The sequence below is a fragment of the Oryza brachyantha genome, chromosome 1 (genome assembly GCF_000231095.2).
Source record: "Oryza brachyantha chromosome 1, ObraRS2, whole genome shotgun sequence".
Taxonomy (NCBI): Eukaryota; Viridiplantae; Streptophyta; class Magnoliopsida; order Poales; family Poaceae; genus Oryza; species Oryza brachyantha.
Window position 1 is genome coordinate 30,729,114 of NC_023163.2, and position 19,122 is coordinate 30,748,235.

Sequence of the window (19,122 nt, forward strand, 5' to 3'; positions counted from 1 at the left end):
GCAAAATATGGCCCAATTTAACAAACTTATAGGCCCACGGAGATGAGACCGCGACGGGCGCGGCGGCGCCGGCTCCCCGCATTCCGGCGGCCGGGCACCGCGTCGCCGCCCCTCCCCTCCCCTCTCCTCCTCGACTGGGAACCCGTGCAGAACTGCAGATCGGTGACCTGCCCTACGTCTTCGCCAGGTACGAGAACCTCGAGCTCGAGTCCGAGCCCCCCCTATGCTCCACTCCCTTGACACCACTATGAACAGTTCATGTTAGAATCGCCGGCGCCGCCGCCCCTGGCGCCAGGAGGTGCCCTCGGGCTAACTCCTTGCCTCTCCTCGGACACAGCCACCGCCCGCCCCTCTGCCATTCAGCTCCACTTCCCTCGCGGATGAGTATGTATGTGTTAAGTCCTTCGTTTATGAGTTAATCCTCTCAGGTTACCGTAACCAAAAAGTATACTAATGAGTGCAATTTTACTGCAGCCGTTTTAGCCGAGTAGATTGGCTTTTGATGGCATCACGGCCTTTCGGGGTATTCAAACTCATGAAGCTAGACATGGTTGCATGTTAGTTAGAACAAATAGGTAAATATGTGTCAAATTATTCTACTTCATGGTAAGTGCATGTAGAAAGTCACGTTTCCACAGCTATTTTCCTCTTCAAGCTGGCAAATAATTTTTAACCTATATTTCTTTTTGCTATAGGCATTACAAAGCTTTGTATAGAATTGTTTTAGTAGAGTGCTTTGTTTGTCCCAAAATAAGATCATCTTTGCGACCCTCTTGCTTGTTCCAAAATAAATTTATTTTTAGCAGCCATTGCGTTGAAGTTTGTTAAAGTAGAGAACAAATGCATCGAAACTAGATGAAGTGGGGGACAATTGCACTAGAATTTGATAAAATGAAAGGTATTTTAGTTATTTTTCTTTTGTATTGATATGTGCAGGATGGACAAATAATAAAGTTATTTTGGGATGGAAGGAGTAGATGTGTTTGTGTAGGGTGCTGCCCTTTAAAGTTACAAGGATACATCTACATGCGCTGTTGCTTCCATCAGATTGGTTCATCCAGCTATGTCTATCCATAGCAGAAGGTGAGACTTTCTTTGACTTCTTCATTTGCTTCTATTCTAGAATGGTACTTTTGTGTATGTCTATGTGTATGTGTCTGCGTGTGTTATTTATTTCATGTCTCACTGGGGATACTTTGAAGATTTGTTGTTAGTGACACATTCATAATATCCTCCCAGATGTATATGTAAGGTCCATAGGATTATATATATATATATGTGTGTGTGTGTGTGTGTGCAATCCTTTTAGTTTCTGTTATGGTAGATGGAACTAAATGCTTCTGCAGTTCCTTTTCTCTTACTGAATTATCATTGTTGATTAGCAAACTTAAGCTTTTGATATTTGAATTGTGACAGCAGCTTAGAATTTGAAACCACTGGCTCATTATGTCATGTGCAATAGTATGCAGGAAGGAATAGCTTTTCTTGATGAAAGCATTTTAGAACTCTAGAAGTTTGAATACTTGCGGGGGAATGGGCGAGCCTAGGGGGGTTGTGGGTATTCAGACGAACACCCTTGTTTTTAGAAAGTATGTGTTCATCATACCATAAAAATTCTGTAGTCTGCTTGGTTAGCAGGTGTTTAACAAATTCAACTGGTGTCGGGGGTTCAATCCCCATGCATTCTCTTGCCCTGCTCTTGAGTTATCTAGTTTGTATTGAATGGGGATTCAGGAACAGTACGTCCTTTACTTTACTAGTTTCCATTTCAACTTGGATCATGCATTGTAGGTGTATGTTCTTAGTTATAGAAACTATCTATAGTAATTACCAGAAGTTTGCTAACAAAAGGTTGGTGCATCTTGGACTCTACAAACAATGGAGAAAACTGAAGGTTCTGTACGAAAAGTGAAACGATGCTCCAAAAGCAAGTCTGATGGAAAGAACCTTGCCTATAAGTCAGGTTGCCTGTAGTAGTTAGCATCAAACGCTATGACTTATTACTCAACTGGAGGTTTTAGCAAAACATTAATGCAGTACTCTAGTCTTTCACAGAGTAATTAACTGATTAAAGATGATAGGTTCAGTTGTTCAAGGAAGTGTAAAGTAGAGAATGTTAATCAAGTTCCTCATGAGTTACCTTTTTGAAAGTGAAGCAATCTGGTTGCACTCTCACTGGTCTAAGAATAAAGTTTCAGATTAGCCTGTTTGATTTGATCGCTGGGAAAACAAAAGGAATAAAAAGAGTAGGCTCCGGCCAAATTATATTCCCATCAAGACTTAAAGAGCTTAAACTGTGCTCCTGTGACCCTTCCCTACTCAGTAACGTCAATTGCTCATCGAGGGAGATAATATTGTTATATGTCAGTACTCATCTGAGCTTTTGTTCTAATCATCTATGCTTGGAATATGCCGCAGTGCCTTTGGCTCCATATTATCTGCTTCTCGAAGATTTGTCCTAAAGATCACTGGTCCAGACATTGGTATATAAAAAGGTATGAAACACCTATCATTTCTGTTCTCTTTATTTAGACTTAGTTTGTGCCATGGAACCAATCACCGGATGCTTCTTGCTCCTCCTTTCGGTGACCATGTGAACAGCGTGTTAATTATCTAGGATCTAATCTCCCTCAGTAATCTCCATACTTTTTTGATGTTGGACCACTTCTTGGTATTAGATCAATATATGTCAGTACCTTGGCATTGTCCATTCTGACAACGAATTGAAACGTAAGCTGAAAAAAAAAAAGGTCAACACAAGCAAATAGATACATGATCTGTCGAACAAGCAAATAGGCACACGTGCTTCAGAAATAGCACAATGCTTTAGAAATAGTTAATTATATTACAGCAATATGTATTCTTGGTGCAAGCCCATGGGTTTATAATACGGACTGCTTCAAACAATTGTATCAAATCAAGTAGTGTGCTACATGTAAATGAGATCTGCCGGTGAGATCAAGGGATAAATTAAAGTAAGAAAACGAGTACTTCAACACGGATTAACACTGAGTTGAAAAAAATTGATCCTAATCCAACAAATCCACTAGTAGTAAATAAACAATATTCATTGATCAAGTCCCCCAATAGGCTCTTCTTGTTTTTCTCATTTCTGAGCACTGAGATTTTCCATTTGACCATGGTACTACTAATAGTATCTTCTTATCTCCCAGCCCAACTTTCCGTTTTGCTTACGTTTATAAGTTAAAATTTAATTTTTTTAACGTTAAAGTTTAGGTCTTTTATCATAGTTTATTTTTTAACTTTAGGTTTTAGATTACCAATAATATTATATAAATTTTTTTATAAATATTATTTATTTATAAATATTTCGTTTGAACATTAGCTTTCACCATCTTGTCACATCAAGCTGGCCGCATCACCCTTTTTTTATCGTTGTACACGTGCCTTTGTGTCTTACATTTGTTTTGCACTTGATCAAACAGATCTCGCTAATTTTGTGTTTAGAGAAGAGAGGTAGAGAGAGATCTCGATGGTTGTACAACTCGACGAGCTGTGCCCAGCATGTAACCGCAGTATACGGTATACCATGTGGCCGGTTCGTATCAGATCTCTCTACTTTTATATATAAGAAAATAAATCTCTCTCGATTGTGGCTTGAAAGTTGAAACAACACCAAATTTAGGTATCTTCTACGACGTAGGATAGAATTAGAAAAAAAATGCAGAAATAGAAATATCGTATTTATTGGATTCTACGCGATCTTAAAACGCGAGGAAGTTTTAAAACTGTTATTAGATAGGTACATGAGAAAAACGCATGGATTTTCATATCTAGGAACGAGAAAACATGAGGTGTGATCCCACGTTTATTTTTCCTCCAAAATTGCTTTAGGATAGTGAAGTGGGCATAGGTCAACTGGTTAGGCTTTTTGTGGTGGAACTTGTTCCCTCCTATTCAAATAGTAGATTTGATATAATTGCTCGCATTTACCCGTGCCCGTGTTTGTATTATGATTTGAACAAAATTGCTCCAGGATAGTCTAGTTCATAGGAAATTAAAACAATTGGTAGAAATTAATTGTAAGTTCAAAATCTGTTCAAAGGGCTCTACCGGAGTAGTTCTCATATGATACAGATCCTCTAAAATTTATATGTATTTTCTTTTTTTTTCTCTCAAAGGCGAATGGACAACATTTGTAGCCAAATCATAAGCAAGCAGCATGCATCGTAGCACTCTCTCCGTTCCTAATCTTTGTCTCCCCCTTGTTTGTCCTAAAATATATTTGTATCTTAAGTAATTATTGTATTGGATTTGCGAAAGTATAGAATACATACATCGGTACTAGATAAGTTTGTGAATGTTATAAACGTTTTTTGGTTCAAATTTTATACTATAATATAAAGACTTCTCTATTTCAATCATTCTAATGATTATATACCCAATCAGATGGTTACCAAGAAGAGAAACTAATCAATGATTAAAAGAGAACATTGTAACATATTTTTAGTCCATGCTAAAGAAATACTTTTGGATCGAAGGTAACAGTTATTTTAGGGAGTAGTTAGTACTAAATGGGCAGATCCTTTGACATAATATCATGTGACTTTATTGCTGATACATGGATTTACCTCATCATCTCTGGCAACTTCATATGAATATTTGTTAACATTTGAATTTTAGAATTCATTTAAGGTTGATTTTGAGATTTTTTTTTATCATATCTTTTAGAGCGACAAGAATATTTCAGTAAAAATTTCACCAATATTTTTTTAATCGCTAATGTGCCACTCTTTTTATGCATATTATATAAATACAACTGACCTAGTTCCCGAGAGTAGAGATAGCTGTAATACGTGGGCTGCGTTCGTTTTTATAAATTATTTCCAGATTATCTCTGTTTTCTGAGCATGGTTTTTCGAACCACAAAGTTTTCTGTGAAACTTCCAACGAAATATTTATCATCTTATTTTTCTAAAATAAAATTTTAAATTGTTATATTAATTTATTGTTTATAAATATTATTATAAAACATATGATATTTTATCTTACATAAAACAAACACGAGGCCACGTGGCCTACAACGTCCTTTCCCATCCGCTAGCCGTGGCGCCTGGTGGTTTCACCAAGGGGCCGCGCAGCCACGTGGCTCAGGTCCATGACTGGGTGGGCCCACCGCTGCTCGAGTGACAGGCCTCCTCGCAAGTGAGCCCGACGCTATTATTTCAGTACTTTATTATCCGTAATCTGATGGTCCTGGACTACCGACAATCATTTTCTCATTTGATCGCTCTGGTGTATCTTCTTCAGTTTATGAAACCATCGTCTTCTCTTCGAACGGTTAAATGACATATTTTTATATAAAAGTTTTTGAACATATTTTATAGCGTAGATTTTTAATTTATAGTAGTTAATATTAGTGTTTATAGTATTTAAATAGCCATAGAGAATTAAATAATCTTTTCATCTTTCATCAACAAAAGAAATATAGCCTCCTTTGTTTGTTCCAAATTCATTCTTTTTTAAAAAAATAGAGGGGAGTTTTAGAGTAATATAGCAAGTTTGCGTGCATATCGTTGCTGAATCTTGAAGAGAAAAATAACGTACACAGCTCATAGTAACGAGAGGAGGAAGATTAGGGTGATTGCATTATTAAATCTCGTCGCCGACAAGCGCCATTAGTAAAGCATAAACACCAGTGGCACCATTCTATCCACGCTAATTCAACTACGCCCACCCGCCGCATACACCGTTTCTTGCTTTCTTTTCCTCCAAGATCTTCATATTTAAATCTTTTCCCCAACTAAAGATCAAGTTCAAGTATGCTACACAATAATTTATCATCTCCTTTTTGTAGTAGTGATACTACTAGTTTGCAAGAACAATTTGCAACTCATAATTAATCTGGACCAAAAATATCTCTACAAAACAAATTCGAGAGCAACTCAAAGTTGAAAGGAACTCTCGCTCTAATTAATCTGTACATCTACACACAACGTTGTTAAATTAATTGGCTTTGATGGTCTCAGGCGGCGGAGGAACGCCGCGGAGTCTACTTGATCCTCGCCGCCGGCGCGGTCGGCGTCGTCGGAGAGAACCCGACGGCGCGGCACTTAACGTCCATCCCGGCGGCGTTGGGCATCGGCATTGCTCCGGCGGCCGACGGCGAGGTGGCCGTCGACCTCTTGTAGGGGCCGAGCCACTTGGCGAGCATGTACCGCGTCTTGCGCCACGGCGGGACGTGCAGGCCGTGCGACCGGAGCGACCGCCGCGCCGCGTCGGCCGCCACGCGCACGGCGCGCCCGACGGCCTCCTCCCGCGCGACCACCACCGACGCCGGCACGGCGGCCACGACGACCGCGTACTCCGCCGTCGCGCGCGCCACCTCCAGCCCCGCCCGGAAGTCCGCGTCCACAATGTACCTGCTCTTCTGCCCCCTCGCCGCCGGCGCGACCACGTCGACGTACTCGTACGTCCCGGCCGTGATCCCACCAGAAGCCTCCCACCGCGACTTGCACACGCCGGCGTCGTACCCGGCGGCCCGCAGCCGCCGCGCCACGGCGCGCCGGAACGCCGCCCCGTACTTCCTCAGCGCCGCCTCCGCCTCCACAGCGGCCGCCGCCGCCGCAGCAAGCCTGATCCGAAACGGGTCCTCCTCCGCCGGCGGGTCAAGCAGCTCCCTCACAGACTCCGCCGCCGCCGCGGCACGTCCGGGGCCATCACCATCATCGGAATCGTACCCTTCCCCTCCATTCCCCGCCGCCCCAGCGCCCTCCTCTCCCGCCGCGGCGCCCTCCGTCTCAAGAAACGCCTGCACGAGCCCGGACAGGCACGCGGAGGCCTCATGCTCGCTGCCGCTGCTCGCCGACCCGCCGTCCCCGCGGAGCCGCGCGCGGACGGCGTCGTCCAGGCGGATGTAGACGGCCATTTCGCCGGAGCGCGTGGGTTGAGGTGGGAATTCGCTCGCGGCGAGGGGAGGAGGAAGGCGGCCGACCTGGTTTTTATAGGGTGGTTGGCAACGAGGCGAGATGGGAAGGGTTTATTCCCTTGGATTAGTGGGGGTACTTAGGTTAGGAGCAACGAATTTGAGCAAGTTAAACCATGGAATATGCGATATGCCTTCCTGATAGCACATTGCCAACAGAAAAATTGGCCCGATTTTGCTAGCACTAAATTTGGTGGTGCACAGTGGATTGTTTCGTACAGTGTGTTGGTTGGTTGATGACTTGGTTACTCGTTGTTTGGCTTTTACCCAAGATATATAATTTATAGAATAAAATTTTTATATATGTGATTTTAGCGACCGAAAATAAAATGCTAAAGAATAAATTATAATGGAAAATCCAAAATTAACTTCAGATTTAAGGTTAAAATATAAAGTTTAATTTATAAGCACAATTAAAAGTGAAAAAAAAATGAGGTTGTTGGTGGGTAGAACAAATATGCCAAAATTTAAATTTGGAATTTAACTTAAAAATTGTTTAAAATGTTTTTTGGCATATTTTTTCTAACATTAACATTTAAGTTGCTAGGTAATATAAAAGTTTTAATATAAATTATCCTTTTTCATAATACGCTATCTGACGTAATTTTTGTATATGGTCAACGAGGAGGCCACGCATGTTACAATGTTTGCTGCCCCATCCATCAATCCATAGTTCCATACCAACAGGCTTGACGTTTTGTTACAGTGCATTTTTTCTACTGTCAGAGGTGATAGGTGTACAGTACTAATGACTGGCCAGCTGCTTTAGGTGTTGTTAACAGCAGGTTTAACACGTGCTTTAACTCGAGTAGTTTCCGAAGCAATGGACGTGTCATTTTGCATATTTTAATCTATCTCCAACCTTCAATAATGCAGCAGAGTAGTGATCTTACAGTACATTCTTGGTACTACTCACAAGAGAAGTCAGCGTATTGTTACTGTCATGCTGGTTTCTACTACAGCATTTGACCACGAAAGGTTCGAGGAGTGGAGGGAAATGGCGTGGAAACGTAGGTTTATCATCCGATCCGAAACGCAACGCGATTGTATATTATGCAGCCAAATTGCCATACTTTTAATTAACCCTAAGCCCCGTTTTGAACGTGACGCTTTCACCTGTAAAAAAAAACCGCAAACTTTACGAAATTGAAAACCATTTGACACGGGAGCTGGTTCACCTTACTGCCGATTAGCACGGTGCTTTTCATCGGACATGATAAAAATAATCACATCATAGCTCTAGCAAATTTATATAAACTTAAAAGTAATTAAACTTTGTATAATTTATACATCCCTAGTCAGAAAACACTTTAAACTTTTTAGCACTTCATTTGTCCCATAAAGACTTAGTCTTACCATCAATCGTTAATTGGAGTTTTTGAAAAAGAGAATAGATACATTGAAATTTAAAAATGCAAGAGATAAACACATTGGAATATGAGAAAGTGGTATATAGGCGCATTGAAATCTGACAAGTCTCTCTAGGATGTACTACATCCATCTCAAAACAATACTATTTTTGTTCATTCTATCTTATGGTAAAATAAATTAATTTCTAAGTAATTATTGTATAGAAGTTTATGATATAACTATATTAATATTATAAAATAGAGCGTATTACACCTTTCTGCTTTTGAGCGTGTGGCGAAATAAAAATAAAGTTATTTTTTATGAAGGCAGCTGTCGCTACCGATTCTTTCACGGTTACCAGCGACAGTCATGGGTCATCTTTTGGGTTCGAAAATGTCGAACTATATATTTATAAAAAGAAACAATCCGTGAAAAAGATTTTTATATACATATTTATAGCGGTCTAAAATATAAAACTAAACTAAAAACATTAAAATTAATTTTAAATTTGAGATTATAAAGAAAAGCCAAAAGATAATTCAAAAGATAGGATCACCAAAGTAAACCTACAGCGGTAAGGTAAAACACGTGAAGTGATGTATCGCTTGTTGCCCGGCGGCGGGCGTGCGTGCGTGCGTGCGTGCGTGCGTGCTTGCGTGGCGAGGAATAGGATATGCCGTGGCATCGCTGGGCTTAATCCTATCCGCACTGTCACGCGGGCCCCGCCGGCCTGGCTCCGACGACGTCGATTGGGCCAGGTCATCAGCGTGGGTTTGGCTCTTGGCGCGGCCGCGGGGTCGCCGCGCCGTTCGCGGTGAGACGGACCAGCGCACGAGACGGGGATCTTGCACTCCACCATCCCATCAATATCGCTTCTTCGTGTGCGTGATCCCCTTATCTCTATCTCGACTCTCTGCTCCCCTCTCGGTCCCGGCGCGATCTGGCCTACCCAGTGCCCCACCGGGTTAGGCATGGTTTAGTTTGCAAAATTTTTTGTAAAAAAAATCATATCAAGTTTTTAAACACATATTTGAAGTATTAAACACAGTCTAATTACAAAATAAATTTTAGATTTCGTCTAGAAACCGTGAGACGAATCTTTTGAGTCTAATTAATTCGTCATTAGCACATATTGTTTACTGTAGCATTTATGACTAATCGTTCTAATTAGACTCAAAAGATTCGTCTCACGATTTTTCCTATAACTGTGTAATTAGTTTTAATATTCATATATATTTAATACTTTATTTAGATTCCAAAGATTTGATGTGATGTTTTTGGGAAAAGTTTTTGAATTAAACAGGGCCTTAGTTGCACACTACTATTTTCCAGGAGTATCTACACTGTTGACAGCGTGACATTCTTTGATGAGATTTTACTTTGTCCTGGCTCTGGTCCTGACCCGACACTGAACTTATCATTAATCGGGCTGGGGATGACAGGTTTAGGTTAAACGTCCCGGGTTGCACTGTACATCCTTCGTGTACAACGAGAATCAACTCCAATGTCCAATGCCTGTTACAAGTTGGGTTTTATTAGAAAATAGAAAATATTCTCCTGGTAAAAATACATACTCATATGACCAGTGACGGATCTAGCCAGCGATATTAGATGGATCTGAATAAGTTAGATAAAATTTTATATCATCTTTTTTATTAATCTTTGTCATAAATTTTAGTGGGGTTTCGTGGGGCTCTAATAGCTTAAACCGGGGTAGCGGAGCTTGAGCCCCCGCCGCCCCTATGCCAAATCCGCCGTGCACATGACCCCTTGGGCTGGGTGGGAGGCAAATCAGTTTAAGTTATACATGTTCCTAGGGTCTTCACGGTGGGGTGGGGTGACATGTCAACTGGCTCAAGGTTATTAGCTCGGGATGCATCCTAGATGGCTCAAAACTGCTAGTCTCTATTCAGACCATCTGTGTGCCTGTGTCCAGTAGAGGAATGGACATCTTCGTTAGGGGAAGGAAGGAAAAACAACCGGCACCGCACTTTGGGCGGGTGTGCCTCCAATGGCGAGTGGCTTTGTGCCGATTGCCCGCTTCGAGCTCCACCTGCCACCGCCGCACCTCGAGCTCTGCCTGTTGGCCGCTCGAACCGTCGTCGTGCCTAATCGATCAGCCGTCATCGGGCCTCGATCCACCATTGCCACGCCTTGAGCTCCACCCGTCGGTCGCTCGAGCCATCGTCGCGCCTCGATCTGCCGTCACTCGCTCGCTCCACCGCCACTCTGGCTCGATGGGAAGGGAAGACGTCGTGGGCACGTTGTTGCCTTGGGAAGGAAAAGTAAAAGAGATAAAGGTTTTGCACTTGCCGCTTGTATTGAGGCCATTTGCATTGAGGGAAGAGTGTTAGTTTTTCTAGGTGGCATGCTAGAGCTACTCACATGAATGACTTCCACCATGAGAGCCCATATTTGATTCACTTATGTTTCCCACAGTAGAGGAGTTGCAAATTGCAAATGCTAGTCGAGCGTAGATGAAAATCAACTTCAAATTGAAACATAGAAAACTCTGAACATAAAGAACAAGACCGTGGTGGAAGTAGAAGAGTGGTAACGAGACAAGACTCTTTGGCTTTCTTTAAAACCCTATTGATTCTTAAAAAAATTAGCTCAAAACTATATAAAATTTAGTTCCAACCTATTTTAAACATAATCCTTAAATTTTCTATTTAAACAGGTAGTCTCGTTGCTATCCCTAAAACACATTCCCGAAGGTAGTGGTACCATAATCAACAACCACCCGACCAGTCCGCATAAGGGCCCATAGCAGCACGACGGATCTAGAAAAAAATTGACGGGATCTGACAAATGTTTGAGATCTAATTATTAAGTAATATAAGTAACTAACATTATAAAAGTTAGTTAGAAATAAATAATCTTCCGGAGTGGTGTGCGCCGGGGAGGCGGGGAGAGTGTAGTGTATGCTGGTGGCCGCGCCCCGCCGCGCCGAGACGTTCGCGGTGGATCGGTTGTGGCGGCGGCACGTACACACGCGCACGGGCGCGACACGAGATCACGAGAAACCCCCCGGGCCCCGGACACCCGTACCCAGCGCGAGACGGGGAGAGCGGCGAGCGGCGCGGGGGTGTGGGCGTGGGCGTACGTGGGGCCAGCGTTATCAAGGTTGGTTTCCGCTGGTTGCCGTCGCGCGCCCGCGCGCTGCCCTGGTTTTTGTCTATGCTGTCCTCCCTCGCGACCGCCTTTTCGGCGACGGCGCCGACCCCCGCATCGGCCCACCGTTTCGCTCGATCGCTCACCCGCCGTGTCACGCTGTCGCACAGCAACGCGCGCAGGGAGGTGGGGGTGGGGTAGGTAGGTACGTGCGGCGCCTCCGGTTTGGGTCGCGGAGCGTCCGTGTCCCGGCGCACGCCTGTGGTTTTGCTACAAACGGCGCCATTTCGCGGACGCCCACGCGGCCAGGCCCAAGAGGGAGGGACCGAAGGAGTGGAGGGCATCTCCCGTGGTCGCGTCGTCGGCTCGTCGCGCCCATTCCGCTCGCCCAGAACTCCCATCCTTCCCCTTTTTTTTTAGCCACACTTGCTGCGTGGTGACTCGCACATGATCAATGTGCTACGGTTGGTGTTTGCATTAACAGTCTAGTACTCTACTACTTCATCCGTTATTCTATTCTAAAATAACAGCTATTATATCTCATCCTCTATTCTAAAAATAGAGTATGAAAGGTAAGAGAATCTCCAATAACACATCTAAATTTAGTCATCTATATCTTCATTTGGATGATCGTCTAAAACAGTTTCATCCTGCATATCTATTTGTACTCCACCAGATCATCTATACATGACATCCTCTATATCTTTTTGGAGGATGGAGAGATATCATTCAAATATGAAGTTTCTCTCTCCTAATATAGATGACATTTAAAAATAGATGATGTGCTGACCGTTCTGTTGGAACTCAATTTATAATATTCATCCTCTATTTTTAGGATGAAGGAGAGATAGATGAGCTGTTGGGATGCTCTAACAGAACATCTATCATATCCTTTTTTTAGATCACATCTATATCAGGAGAGAAACTCTATATTTATATTTAGATGTTCTCTTAAAATTATTTATTTGCTCAACGCATTTCTCTTTTAAAATTATTTCGATTTTACTCCGTCTATTTTTTCACCCACGTGCATTTTCCATTAATTAAAGAACATTATTTTTAACCTTAATCTAAATCAGAAATTTTTATATTAACAGGTAGTTGTAGTGCTTCCAAGGCGGTGGAACCGTGGAAGGGGCTGTATGCTCTCAAAGCGTCCAAGTACGTGCCGTCGACTTGGTGGCGGAAATGCGTCTCGATGCAATGAACCTACTTTTGCAGCCGATCGCCTGCCAGTTACCATCATCGAACCACGGGTCCTGTTTATTTTAATTTTTTGGTGGTTGCTGCATGAGCATGACTAGCCATTACGCAACGAGCATTGGTTCGTGGCGATTTTTGCACCTGGACTGCAATTTGGATCAAGTTCAAGCATATTTTGATGATCATTACAAGTAGCGTTTGTAGTTGTGTGAATGGATGGCGTGGGTGGAGTCCAAAGTAAGAAACAAGACAACATTAGCTGATGATGTTGCCAACGGCCAAGCAAAGAAGTGGGTGACGATATACGGTGAGGGAGAACCAGAAAAATGAGCAGCAATGGCACATCAACGAGGGCAACGTGGTCTTGACTGTGTGCATCCTAACCAGGCGTAGAGGCCGGATTTAATAAAAGAGCACGGCTAAAACACAATATCCCGTTGGATGGGATAATTAATAAACGGGTATATAGCAGTCCGGCGTCGATGCATCACACAAAGTCATTTAACAATCTCGTCTAAACGGAACGCCGTTCTTCAGTCTTTCTGTTAATAAAATGCATTATCTAAATAAATAACGGGGCAACGTGGTGCACGGATGGTGTGGTCGTCCTTCTTGTGCCAACAGTACACAGAAAATGGCATGTCCTACAATATCGTTTTGCTACACCTATTAATTCCTATTGACTGGTTCATATGAAAAAAAAAAGAAACAACGCACACTCATGAGTCATGACGTCAGTTTTAACATTTACTTGTAAATCGTCGAAACAAACCAGAGAAGTCATCGGGTTTTCTTGTTCGGAAAGAGGGGGAAAAATATCTTTAGCGGCCATTTCATGCTCCATACTAAATAATTACCGCCAAATCAATGAGATTTGACCGTGTTTTACCGACACGCTGTCACGTTATCCGTATCTCTGCACTGCCAACTAAACTATTTTCCTGCTCTACACCATCGTCTAAGTTTTATCTTTTCCTTATGCGCATAAGTCAAAATTTTAAATTTACAGTTAATTTTAGATTTTTATCATTAAAATTTATTTTCTATTATTTACTTTTAGATTGTTAAAAATACATATATAAAATTTTTATTTATAAATTATTTTTTATTTGGAGATACGCCAAACCAAACAATGAGGCCCTATTGCCCTAATTGTTAGAAATACACGTAACGCTAGATACAAATTACTTCATCTGTTTTATGTTACAAAATATTATAAAATTTATTTTAAAATTTATCTATATAAATTAACATATATGTTTTATATATGGAAATTTAGGGAAGACCAAAATATGCTCCTTATAATCTAAACGAGGGGTAATACAAAACTAGAGATTACACAAGAAATCGACGATAATTAAAAATATAGATAAACTGACGAGCGAGTGAGAACAGTTCCCGCTTGCCCCGCGCGGCCGCGAAAAGCCCACGAATTCCACGTAGTACGTGCAAACATCTGACGTGACCGTGCGATGCTGCGAGTGACAACGCAATGATGCGGTGGCCTTATCCAGAGACAGGATATATCGACTTGACATATGGAGCCTGCAGAATTGACACCGGACTTTGACGTCCAATCCAACCGGAATTATCACGATTTTCTCTCCCTGCTGATCGAGTCCATTAACCCGTCAAATTACTCTACTTACGAAATTAATTGTGATTATGTCACGTCCTTATTTTTTCTATAAATGATAGGATGTTAAACACAAATAGCACGGGCAGTTGGTACCATTTTATTCATAAAGAAAGCGCATTGTTAGATGAGCAGTACATTTTACTAGTATAGTAAAATTTATATCTAACCATATATTTTTATAAGTATATTAAATATTTTATTCTAAACTTTATTAAGATATATATATTAATTTATCTATTTTAAAATGGTATATGTCACATAATTTTATTGATGAGTTATATATTTTAGTTTCAAATTTATTCTTATACAATTTTTACTACACCTCCTACTGGTTTACTATAACAAAATCAGATCTGTTGTATCAAAATTAATAGACGACTCACAATCATTCAATCATTCAAGTTACCTTAAAAAAATCCTATTGAATATATTTAAAAAATAAACGGAGGGAGCATTCATTTTCATTGTGTTTATGCTTGGTACACAACCACATAGCATGTACAGTATGTAGCTATGTTTTTCTTTTCTTTGAACCGATATGCGCGATACTGACGAAAGCTTCAGGCATTATCATGTATGTGGCGCCATGGACAGTGCAGGCAGCAACCTTTGATTCTTTGTACTATCATATCATGTGCATATCAAACGAGATTCAGTATAGTACATAAGCAATTTTTCCTAGCCACAAATTAATTGACAGGTTATTTTTTTACTTGTACGTTCTAATTGCTATCCTTCTTAATTCCGGCCCAATGACCATTATACATACCTGTCACTCCTCTAATTAGGTGTGGCCAAATAAAGCTAAAATCAGGCTCATCAATAATACACCCTAAAGTAAGGATTTGAGTGTTGAAGTGGGGACACAGACGATCAGGGAGAAGATCACATTTTGAATTTTTGATACATCTGCTCAGAGACTTGTTTGGTCCTTTTCTGATATGTTCAGATATGCACTCTATACAGTAGTGATCAATCGATCGTAGAGCCACAGGTGTAAAGTGAAACATTATCTGGATAACGTGGTGTGGGCATTTGTCTAGTGTTTATTAGTAGTATATTGACTTGGAGATGGAGGATGAACCTTGACAATATTTTTATTCGGTGAGGAAAGTTGAGAGAGATATTTGCCACTTCCTGGTCTCTTCATCGTGATTCATTATATATTCAGGTGATCGATCCTCCAAAGATAATTGATTATTATATAGCAGGTCAATATGGCTTGCTTTGTTATGCTCCCGTGCAATTATGCGTTTTGTTTAGTGAGCATTTGTCTGTTGGGCTAGTGGGGGTTAAAACTAGTCAGCCTATCATGTTTACTCCGAAAGATTTCACTAATTAACCTTAGGTATAATTAGCCAACGTTAAAACATTTACGCATGGAGGAAGTATGTTTTCACATTTGGACGGCAGCAGAAGTGCTCGTTCGGTAAAAAGAGGGTAGAGAGGAACCATACATGATTTTCTGCAAGAGGGAAGCAAGCGAGCAATTAAAAGTAGACGACGGAGAAAATACAACAGCAGTTGCAGCTGGAAGTTGGAAGTGTTGTGGTTCGCGCGAAGCGGATGGATGGGCCGGGCCGGGACCGGAGAGGACGGAGGAGCGAGTTCCGGGTGGGGGAGGGGCATCGAATGCGAATGCGGAGAGGGCCGCGGCCTCCCGTCGAACAAACGAATGGGCCGCGGCCGGTTCAGGTTGGCCCAAAGGATCATTGTCGCCTAGGGTTATAGCGTGGTGTGCTTTTTACAAAAATTATAACCATGTTATTATAATTTTATAAAATTCGAGCTTACCTATATATTATATATTATTGAGATACCGATAATATACTTTAATCTTTACAAATAAGCGTGGTGAGAGTCATCTCGGAGTCAGAGAAGCAACTACACATTCGTCACCAAGATAAGGAAAGCTACCACCGGCAGGCAACACGCGTGCCGTACCGCCGTTTGGTGCTATGCTCTCTACGGTCGTTATGGTGTGCTGTACGTAACATCACCCATACATACTTATCCTCTCAGCACATAGACATCAGGCCAGGCGACGCAGCCACACAGGTTATAACAGTACCCTCTGTGCCAGTATAAATATATTTTTAATATGTTAAATTAGTTAAATATACTACTTCCGTCCCATACTAACTTTATTTTTTATTTTTCTGTGTCTAACGTTTAACCGTTCGTCTTATTTGAAAAAAATTATACAAAAACTTAGAAAAATTATTCACCCATAAAGTATTATTCATGTTTTATCATCTAGTAAGAATAAAAATATTATTCAAAAAAAATTTAAATAAGATGAATAGTTAAAACATTATATAAAAAACTGAAAAATAATCTTATTTCGGGACGTAAGTAGTATTCATTATTAAATAAGTAGATGGTAACGAAGTAAGAGGTAGATAAGAGTAAAATGTTTAGATATTTATATGTGAGATGATTGATAAAAAAAACTAACACTCCACAAATACACTTTTATAGAATCGTTTAAGTGATAGATATATGCTTATTATAAGAAATAGGTATAGTACTACGTTAAAAAAAACTTTATTTTTTTTATGTCGAGCGCTAGATCATCTATCTTATTTTAAAATTTATTAAAAAATTTAAAAAAATATCATGTATAAATTACTATTTATATTTTATCATTTTATAATAATAAATGTTAATCATATTTTTAATAACATAAAGAATAAAATAAATTTATTTTTGGAAGGGGAAGTAATCCCGTCCACAAAGAGTGCATTTTACAATATTTATCTTTAATGTTTAATTATTCGTCTTTTTAAAAAAGTTTTATAATTAATATTTATGTGTGAGTATTTTCTAAAATAACATTAAATAAGATAAACCGTTAAATATTAGCCACGAAAATCCACCGAGTTATATTAGTACCAATGCAAAAGGAGATATCCAACTGAGCTGGGTGCCATTGAACCCAACACTGCCTAGCTAGCTATAGCGCCGCGACAAGCACGCAGTTTAGCTCGCTGCCCAGAGCCCTCACGTCACCTGTATGCTGCCATCCTGCAACGTACGCCCACGAGGCGGCCACACCCACCCCCCCCCCCCCCCCCCCCCCCCCCCCCCCACTTCACGCGCCCCGTCTACGCGGCACCCCGCCCGCGCCCGCCTCCCCCCCTCGACGTGTCCTCACGCCATGCACCTCCTCCCTATCCATATATGCATCCCCCACTCCCTCCCTCCCTCGGTACGCGCACCCGCCTCGCTCCACTGCACGCCGCACCTCGCCGCCGCCGCCGCAACTCCTTTTCCGTTCCAATCCCCCATATAAATCCCGGCATCCATCAGTGTCACAACGCAGACAAGAAGTACTAGAAGAATTAACATCATCACAGACACACGTCGGAGTGGTGCACATCGTTTGCAGGTTAATGGCGGCTCCTCGTGCCACTGTGCTGCTGCTGCTGCTCGTCATGGTCGCGGTGGCGTCGGCGTCCGGCGGCGGCACACGGGAGCTGCGGGGCGGCGCGGCGGGGAGGAAGGTGGGGGGAAGGACGGAGGTGATGGACGTGGAGGGGGACAGGGAGGTGCAGGAGCTGGGGCGCTTCTCCGTCGAGGAGCACAACCGCCGCCGGGACTGCTGCGGCGACGTCCGGCTGGAGTTCAGCAGGGTGGTCGCGGCGCAGCGCCAGGTCGTGTCCGGGCTCATGTACTACCTCCGCGTCGCCGCCGCCGAGGAGGGCGCGGCCGCGGCCGACCAGAACGGCGGCGGCGATCACCATGCTCGCGTGTACGACGCCGTCGTGGTCGTCAAGCCCTGGCTCGAGTCACGCACGCTGCTCACGTTCGCCCCGGCCGCGGACTCGTCGTAGCACGTCTCGACGGTCTCGTGCGCGGCAGTCCATCAGGCCTAAGTACGTACGTGTAAGAATAAAAGTGAACTCGCGTTCAGGTGAGGTGCAGATGGTGGTGCACTGCACGTATAGTGCTGATCCGTAGAGAGTATCAAAGTGTTGCGGCGGTAGATGTCTGTCCCCAAGGCTTTTTGTGTAGAGAATGGGAGAGTGTGGCGATAAAGTAATATATTGTTGTTTTTTTTTACTTGTTCTCGGTGGCGGTTATATCATGGGGCTAGAAGGTCTCTAGTTCCTATTACCGATACTAGTATTATAGAGATATTTTTAAGCTCCACTAATTTTTTTTGTCATAGGTTTATATAAAAGAATAGTTTTTTTTTCAACCCGACTAATGCTTTCTTCTCAATCTGCCCCTGCTTGTTCTTCTTGGCTTTTATTTGCTACCCACTCTACCACTCGCCACTGTTGAATGTTGTGATGATTAACAAACGGGCATTTCGCATTTGCTTCTTGACTGAGAACTAGGGCCTTGTCCATTTGTCCAATCGATTCTGAACTCTTAAGTAAATATCCACTTTCCTATTGCATGTCCTATAAATACTTATCAAAAAATTTTAAAAAATATATAAAGATAAATTAATAATAAATATACAACTCCATAAACACTAACTCCTACAAATTATTAAAAAATAATAAATATGACTATAAATATACGTATACTATTTGGAGTTTAAATTTATTATTTTTTACAAATTGTAGAAGCCATATTTAACTTTCACATATATCATATTAATCTATCTCTGTAAATCTTTTAAAAAAATTATAAATATTTACGTGACATGAAATAGATAATGGGCGTCAGTTTAGAATCGAGGTCCGTTGTCCATCTGCTGCTGCTGTGCAAAGCACGTAATACCACCCCAAGCAGAATCTCACTATTATGAGAGTTTTGCCGAAACAGTGCCGTAAAACCATCACCTTTGCTATTTGTCCCCCTCACTTTTCCTTCCGTTTGCAGTGCGATGGTTCGTCGTTATTCGCTCGAGAAC

The 19,122-nt window shown here is 41.9% G+C and overlaps 2 protein-coding genes and 1 long non-coding RNA gene across 5 annotated transcripts; 2 read left to right on the top strand and 1 right to left on the bottom strand.

Moving 5' to 3' along the window:
• The first annotated feature begins 16 nt into the window (after nucleotides 1–16).
• Nucleotides 17–12,919, top strand: LOC107304885. 3 transcript variants are annotated; one of them, XR_005810983.1, is made up of 6 exons: nucleotides 17–187; nucleotides 256–388; nucleotides 475–575; nucleotides 937–1,083; nucleotides 2,419–2,495; nucleotides 12,508–12,919. It is a non-coding gene; the product is annotated as an uncharacterized LOC107304885 (long non-coding RNA). The 3 variants fall into 3 exon arrangements; XR_001550958.2 differs by lacking the exon at nucleotides 12,508–12,919 and having other exon boundaries at nucleotides 2,419–2,760; XR_001550999.2 differs by lacking the exon at nucleotides 12,508–12,919 and having other exon boundaries at nucleotides 256–384; nucleotides 2,419–2,760.
• Nucleotides 5,398–7,155, bottom strand: LOC121053273. Its single transcript, XM_040519959.1, has one exon. It carries the CDS (start codon nucleotides 6,887–6,889, stop codon nucleotides 6,014–6,016), a length of 876 nt encoding a protein of 291 aa, XP_040375893.1. The 5' UTR covers nucleotides 6,890–7,155; the 3' UTR covers nucleotides 5,398–6,013.
• Nucleotides 12,920–17,575: 4,656 nt separating the features above from the next.
• On the top strand, nucleotides 17,576–18,420 carry LOC102705976 (cysteine proteinase inhibitor 4-like). The gene has a single exon (XM_006646539.3). The coding sequence runs from the start codon at nucleotides 17,648–17,650 to the stop codon at nucleotides 18,086–18,088; it is 441 nt and encodes a 146-aa protein (XP_006646602.1). The 5' UTR covers nucleotides 17,576–17,647; the 3' UTR covers nucleotides 18,089–18,420.
• Nucleotides 18,421–19,122: the final 702 nt, after the last annotated feature.

What these genes read in the sequence shown, in the direction of transcription:
- LOC102705976 (XM_006646539.3), top strand. Translation starts at nt 17,648, where the DNA reads ATGGCGGCTCCTCGTGCCACTGTGCTGCTGCTGCTGCTCGTCATGGTC.
- LOC121053273 (XM_040519959.1), bottom strand. Translation starts at nt 6,889, where the DNA reads ATGGCCGTCTACATCCGCCTGGACGACGCCGTCCGCGCGCGGCTCCGC.